A 7,160-nucleotide genomic window follows, 5' to 3' on the forward strand; every position below is an offset into this window, starting at 1 on the left:
GGAATTTAATTCACTGAGACTGGGAATCACAAATACAAATGGGAATGGAACTTGGGAATGAGAATTGAAAAACAAACTATGGGCTGGGAAAAAGATAAATATGGCCCTCCACTCCGGTCCCCTCCCCCTCCTTCTGGACCCTCTAAAGAGCTAGACGTGTCAACGAACAGTCAGTCAATGTTGATAAAAAAAACATGAATTAAGTGACAATTTTTGGGTATCATTGCAGTTAGAAAACATCCGTTATTATTAATTTTGTGTATGTTATATTTAGTTAAAATCGCATGGAAATATATTTAAAAACTCATGTCTAATGACCCTGTTAGAAAAGCCATATATTAAAGGATTCAAAGCACTACTCAAATAACGGAGAACGCCGCCAGTGAATAGCAGCAAAGAAAAACGATTTCCTGTAAAATAATAGACGCAACCAAAAATGGCAGCTAGTACATAACAAGAAAACAAACTGACTACTACCGCAGACAAGTTTTTCGTGATTTTGATTTCTTCTACGGTTGTTCCAAGATGCCCGTCTTGACCACCGTGTAATGATGGCGCGACACTTGTGTGGTGCTGGCGGATGTCTTTGAATACTTTTCGATAACACAAAATAATAGTAACTGTGCAAATCATGAAGGGTACTAAAAGAACCACCGGTACACCATGAGGTATGCATATCCCAATAGGCTCCAGATACTGGAATGACCAGTTACTCATCAGAAGCGTAAGTACTCCAAAGATGATCCCACATATCCAGGCTAAGACACTAAATACGGTAACGGACTTTTTAGAAAATAACTTCGCGTATTTGGCGGGCTTGACAATTATAAAATATCGATTCAGTGCCATCAATGTTAACAGTTCCACACTAATAAACGATAGCGAACACGATAAATGAGCTGTTAAACCACATACAAACTGGCCAACAGTTCGGGTGTGATCCATTGCGGTTTGTGAAGCACTTGACGGCATCACCGTACACGAGAAAAGCAGATCACAAATCGCCAGGCTCAGCACAAGTATGTTGGATTGCGTTCGAAGACGACGGTTTCGAACAAATGAAGCTATGGTTAACAAGTTCCCTCCAGCGGCCGTGATAGCGATTGCAACAATTATCAGCACCTTTATTGCGATGAGAATGTCTGACATGGCTTCCAGTAACGAATCCCTTGAATGTTCCTTTCGGCTGTCCTTTGTCTATTTTATATAAATGTTATTATTGATGCAGCAATTTGCAAGAAGCCTTTTTGTAAATGTCGTGGAATTCCTCAAAATCCCATCACTCGAAAAAGACATCCTTGAAGCGACGATTTCGTGCATTAGATATTGGCAACGAAAAAGTGTAATATATATGGAAATTTTGTTCTCTTATTCACGTCAATATCTCTCGTTTCATCAGTCGATCGCGATATCTATATGTTGACAGGTGCTTCTGTTTTCCAATTAATGAATTAGCATGTAAACAAACGAAACAAAGCCTTAAGTCCAAAAACAGGAAACATAAATGTTTTTTTCTTTCACAGCTTAGGTTATTGGGCCCAGTGTTATAAGTAAAACATAATTCCTTACAAGCTTCCCTCATAGCATAGTTATCATTTAAATTTGTTCTTCTCAGCATGGATCATGCCAAGGGACTTTCTTTGTTTATTTAGTTTTTCGTTCGATGCCAAACAAAACCTATGCCTTGCATGAGGAAAATAAGTACCGCAAATCAATTTATTGGCAGCAATTGCCTAATGTCTTTAACGTATAATATATATTTCGTCGTATATATTCACCAAAACCTTGTCTGTATATTAAGTATCAAAAAACTTAAATTAATTAAAATTTTATCTAAGTGATTATGTTTAACTATATCTGACAAAGCGGAATTAATACGATCATACAATGCCAAAGTTTTTAGAAATTTCTATTAATACTATACAAATAAAAGGTATGGCTATTCTGACAGAGCGTTCTAAAATATCAATATTAATTTAGATTATTCCATAAATCAGTTATTTGATTGGATGGCTTCAGATTAAATATTATGTTTTCTTATCGATGACTTCGTCAACCACACTACGATATTTTAGCATATTTGGAAAGGGAAAACGAAACAAAATCTGTCTAAGTTCGGACTGAAGACTTTTTACACTTTCTACACTTAACGTTCATTTAATAAGTCTGTTTTGTAAATAAACGCCTTTTCTTTAATACAAATTAAGCTAAGAAAAGTAGACGAAAACTTAATTCCCGATTTTGTACATGCAGTATGAAAAAGAACAGAAAGTTTTGCTTTTCCATAAATGGATGACAAAATGACGTCGCCTGCACTAGAACTTCTTGATGCGAGTTCCAATTCCCCAAAAGCGTACTTATGTGGCTATTCTGTATTTTTCGTTGTTTTCCAAGCCTTTTCTCTTAATGTAATTTTACTTAAGTGACTGTAAAAAATAATAATACCGTATTATTAACTGCAGAGAACCAAACATTTTAAGTAGAGATAAATCATTTCATTCTTTTGGTTTTTATATGTTTTTAAGTAAGTTGTGTTTAATATGCGTACTATTAATACACATATATGCGTACATCTCCTCTTTAAACTTTAACTTTTCTCAAGATAATTAAAAATATTCTATTCACATATATGTGTACATCTATTCTTTAAATTTTAACTTTTCTCAAGATAATTAAAAATATTCTATACACATATATGTGTACATCTCCTCTTTTCGTCATACCTCTGTTGTAATTTTAAAAAAAAAAATGACGAAATGATTTTGAACTATTTTTATTTTTTATTAAAGAATTGTGGTTATAAATCTGGAGGAAAGGAAACTACAAATTAAACAAGTTTTAATTATTTTGAAAGGATGCCATTTTGAACTCATTCTATGTTAAAATTGGAAGGATATGAATTTTTTAATGACTACGTTTTGACTGTAATGGGTAACCGCGTAGAATATAAATTGCTTCGTATAATGTTGAGAAATTTTACCTTCTAGGGGTCATAAATGGTCCCTCAAAATGTCGCAGTGCTCGCAAAATTAAGCTTTTGCTCGGAATGCTCGCAAAATTTTTGTGGGTGCTCGTTTGCTCGTGCTCGCACGTTTTTACAAGTGCTCGCATGCTCGGTTTTTAGTGGGGTAGCTTTTTGAAAAGTGCTCGTTGCTCGCAAAGCTAATTTTTGTCAAAGAAAAACGCTGTGCTCGCATGCTCGCAAATGCTCGTAAAGACCATTTGATACCCCTCCTTCTGCGTAAATTGATACGTAGTATTATGCAGTACACATGTGAATAGTTGCGGAGAAAATCGAATTTATGTAAAAAACTGCACTCATTCGACCGTTTTTCTTGTCAAAATGGTAAACCTACCCCTCTATTCTCAAACAAAAAACTGACATATTTCTGATGTTTTTTTTTTTTTTAAATAAAGGCGAGTAGTTTCACCATCTTCTCCATGTAATATTACAATTCTTACAACTATATACCTTATTGTTACTTATTTTCGTGGGAACTTAATTTCGCGAAAATGGAACGGGCATATTTCGCAGGACTTAAATTTCGCGATTTGGCCAAAAATACGTTTAAAGGAGCTAAATTTCGCGAAAATTGTCAAAATACTGCTCTACGTTAACAAAGAGCAAGCCTTGAAATCGGCAGAACTAATTTTCCACAGCAATAGTTTACAATGACACTGAACAAAACCATATAACACAACGAAACTGAAAACAGTTTGACATGTCCTTTGTAACAAAGTTGAGCTAGTTTGACGACTGTACCAAGATAATTATGTATTGTATTATAACCATTTCATGGGGCATTGTGGCGTATTTTGCGGGCTAAAATGGAGAATTCAACGGGCTAAAATATATTTTAGCCCGCTGCCGTGGACCAATCAGAAACAAGAAAATAACAAAGCCAGCCAATCAGAACTGAAAACCATTCAACTGTTCGCGCTGTTTTCTTGCTGGCTGGCAAAAGCTGGCATCACTTCAAGCTCCTTGAGTCGAGACGCTTCCATCTGCAATTGCAAACTGTTTTTAAGCTTTATAACGACAAAATTGTTGAAGGACTGAACGGGGAAGCAAATTCTCAGTCTTCTCAGCTAGATGAAGAGGAATTACAGAAAGTTAAAGAAGAATCCAGGCGGCGAAGTAAATGTAAGTTTGTCTTCGTCGAGGGAAACTCGCTCAGTTAAGCTTATATTCCAAACTGCCAGTTCAGTTAACAGCACAATTAATTTAAACACTTCTAAATGACGACTATTTCTTTGCTGCCGATACAATTTTGTAATTTCCTTTTCAAGCTTAGATTGTTTTGAGTAATTTTGCGATGTTCAATTCTGCCGAGTTTTGTAAACTTAAAAATCTGGTTTACAATCAGAAATAAACGCCGACTCGCAAGTCGGCAGTGTTCAAGATATCGCTTACTGTTTTTGATTCCTTAACTAAATGCCCTCTGAAATTATTATAATAGTAATAGAGTTGATTTTCTTGGGCGTAAATATGTTTTTGGCCCTTCTCAGAGCTCATTTTAGCCGCCTGCGGCTGGGCTAAAATGAGCCTGAGTCGGGCCGAAACCATATTTACGCCCGCGAACATCAACTCTATTGTTATATTAATCTGCGGACGGCAACGTTGATTAATCATAGCGAATTGTATAGAAAGGTATTAAAGTTCGCGTCGTTAATTTTCGCATCGCAAGAACCTTTCTTCGCAGGTCTTTCGCGAAAATTAAGTCCCCGAAAATAAGTAACAATAAGGTATTCGTAATCGCATCTATAACAACTTTGTCAAATATAACATATCATACCAAGAAGGGAATGAAATATAGAAAGGCTTAAATAAGAGAGTAAAAGATATAAAAAATCTACACAAAATTAAATCTGATCCATTCAGTTTTTGCTTTTGGATCCACAAACAATTAACCTCGCTCACTACAGTGGAACCCCGATATAACGATATGCCAAGGGGGCAGCAAAATTATTTTTTTATATCGAGGATTCTTTTTTTCGGGGTTCCCTCCCTTATTTTTTATTATTGCCGGGACATAACATATTCTTCTTTATATCGGGAATATCTTTATATCGAAGATCGTTATATCGGGGTTCCACTGTATTTAGCCTCACATCTTGTCTCGCCTTGTGAGGAATTCCCTTCATTTTTTTCCTTAAAAATTTTTGGCGGAACAGTTTACATTTTTGGTGGTTCACAATTTCAACAGCACAAACAGTGAAATTAAACTTAAGCAAACACACTGACACAAAGATTCTTCCTTATTTGCAAAGGTACTTTTTTTAACGAACCGCGCTCAATGAATGGCGGAAAAACTACACATCAAACAAACCGACACATACTTTATTGACATTGACAGCCGACCAGCTGCACTTGGCCGGTTTAATTTATTATATCAGGTCATTGAAGAAATGAGAGAATACAGATTTTTTATTTTTTAAAAAATTTAACGTTGCGTAGGTGACGTTTGAATTGAATCAATGACTATATCAACTATTTCACATCCTAAAGAAGAAACGATGACTGTCAGTTAAGACTGATATGGTGAAAGGCACTGGCTTCCCGATCATGTTAAACCTTTGTTTAGGAGTGGACTAAAATAATTAAACGTGTAGTTATTAGCAAAATTGAATTTCCCAGAGCTCCTTGTATTTTTTCTCGAAATCTGAAGGACTTACTTCCTTATTGTTAACTATTTACCGCCGTAGTTCCAGCCAGAAAGAAAGAAAATATACAGTGTTCACAAGCGTTTGACCTACATTAAAATCGAAAATGAAATTTGAACATTTCCATCAAGTTCCTCTCAAATTGCTTGCAAAACCAGTTCTTCTTGTTGAGTTTCTGGATTTGTTCTAAAATGTCTTGTCAACATGAGCGCCGAGCACATTTGAACTAGACGTTGCTTGATTGACGATATTAACTTCTTAAACTCTTTCCGAAACTTATGATTCATGACACCATAGATTATGGGATTTATTGCACAGGATAAATAGACAAGCGTAAAACAGATCCACGGATACTCTGGAGGTAAAGTATGCATGATTTTTGCCAGAATCAGGCCGATAACTTGTGTCGGCACCCAACAGAGAATAAAACCAAGCATGACGAAAAACAATATTTTGGTAGCATTAATTTCCTCGCAATTTGGCCCTAGTGGTTGTTCCCCTCGCTGCAGCGTGCATGTTACTGTTAGAGAGTGTCGACGAACAGCTTTATAAACCAATAAATAACACGCGAATATCAAGATGGATGGGAGCAGGTAGCCGGGTATTGAAACGACAAGAGGAACATAACGAGGAAAACAAGTGCCTGCCTTTTGAAGGAAGACAATTTCGCCGCCGCTAGCCCAAACGTACAGCTCTCCAAAAGAGAGTCCTACAAGCCATATTGCAGCTATCATGATGATTGTTGACCGCTTGGTAAATATGGATGGATATTTTCCGGGACGAACAATACGAAAGTACCGATTTACAGCGGTGAGCGTCATTGTTTGTAGAGAAATGAAGGACAATGATACACCAAGAATGCCCTGGAACTTGCAAACGGTGTCGCTCATCGGCCATTTAACGGTTATCAAAGCAATGGTCGTTAAAGGCATACAAAACACTGCCATCAGGATATCAGATACAGCGAGGTTGATAATATAAGCGTTCGTTACAGTTCGAAGACGCTGGTTTCGGTATACAACTGCCAACACCATGGTATTGCCAATAATTGAGACCAGTGCTATGGTTATTGCGAGAAAGGTCTTGACAACTTGAACAGAAACGGTTTTGGCGTCCATTTCAACCTCAATCAAAAATGAACGAACGTTTTCGAGTTGAAAGTAAACTTTACTTCCTTTTCAATAACAGGGCTTACTTTGTTACACAAACCTGTTTCATGAATTAATAAACCAGGAAGCAATTAACTGCTAATTTAAATCGTATCTGTGCCCATTAAACTGCATCGCCTTTATATCCTTAATGTCCAGTGGATGTCAAAAGCGTCCATTCTTATGTTACAAAAAGAGATTTCTCGTCAATTATATCATTTTAGCTAGATTTTTTGTTTTCTTCTCTTCATATTTTACGCAAGTAATTCCTTAATTGATTATCCGCATAATTGAAAACGGCTAAATAAATATTCAAGAGGAGAGTGTAATTCTTTGTAAATATGGCCG

The 7,160-nt window shown here is 36.2% G+C and overlaps 1 protein-coding gene across 1 annotated transcript; it reads right to left on the minus strand.

The window, feature by feature from the left end:
- Nucleotides 1-5,801: 5,801 nt before the first annotated feature.
- Nucleotides 5,802-6,953, minus strand: LOC144658027 (melatonin receptor type 1A-like). The gene has a single exon (XM_078518355.1). The coding sequence runs from the start codon at nt 6,780-6,782 to the stop codon at nt 5,802-5,804; it is 981 nt and encodes a 326-aa protein (XP_078374481.1). The 5' UTR covers nt 6,783-6,953.
- Between the last annotated feature and the right edge of the window lie 207 nt (nt 6,954-7,160).

Source organism: Oculina patagonica, chromosome 6, assembly GCF_052425735.1.
Source record: "Oculina patagonica isolate OP01 chromosome 6, crgOcupat, whole genome shotgun sequence".
Lineage (NCBI taxonomy): Eukaryota > Metazoa > Cnidaria > Anthozoa > Scleractinia > Oculinidae > Oculina > Oculina patagonica.

What these genes read in the sequence shown, in the direction of transcription:
- LOC144658027 (XM_078518355.1), bottom strand. Translation starts at nt 6,782, where the DNA reads ATGGACGCCAAAACCGTTTCTGTTCAAGTTGTCAAGACCTTTCTCGCA.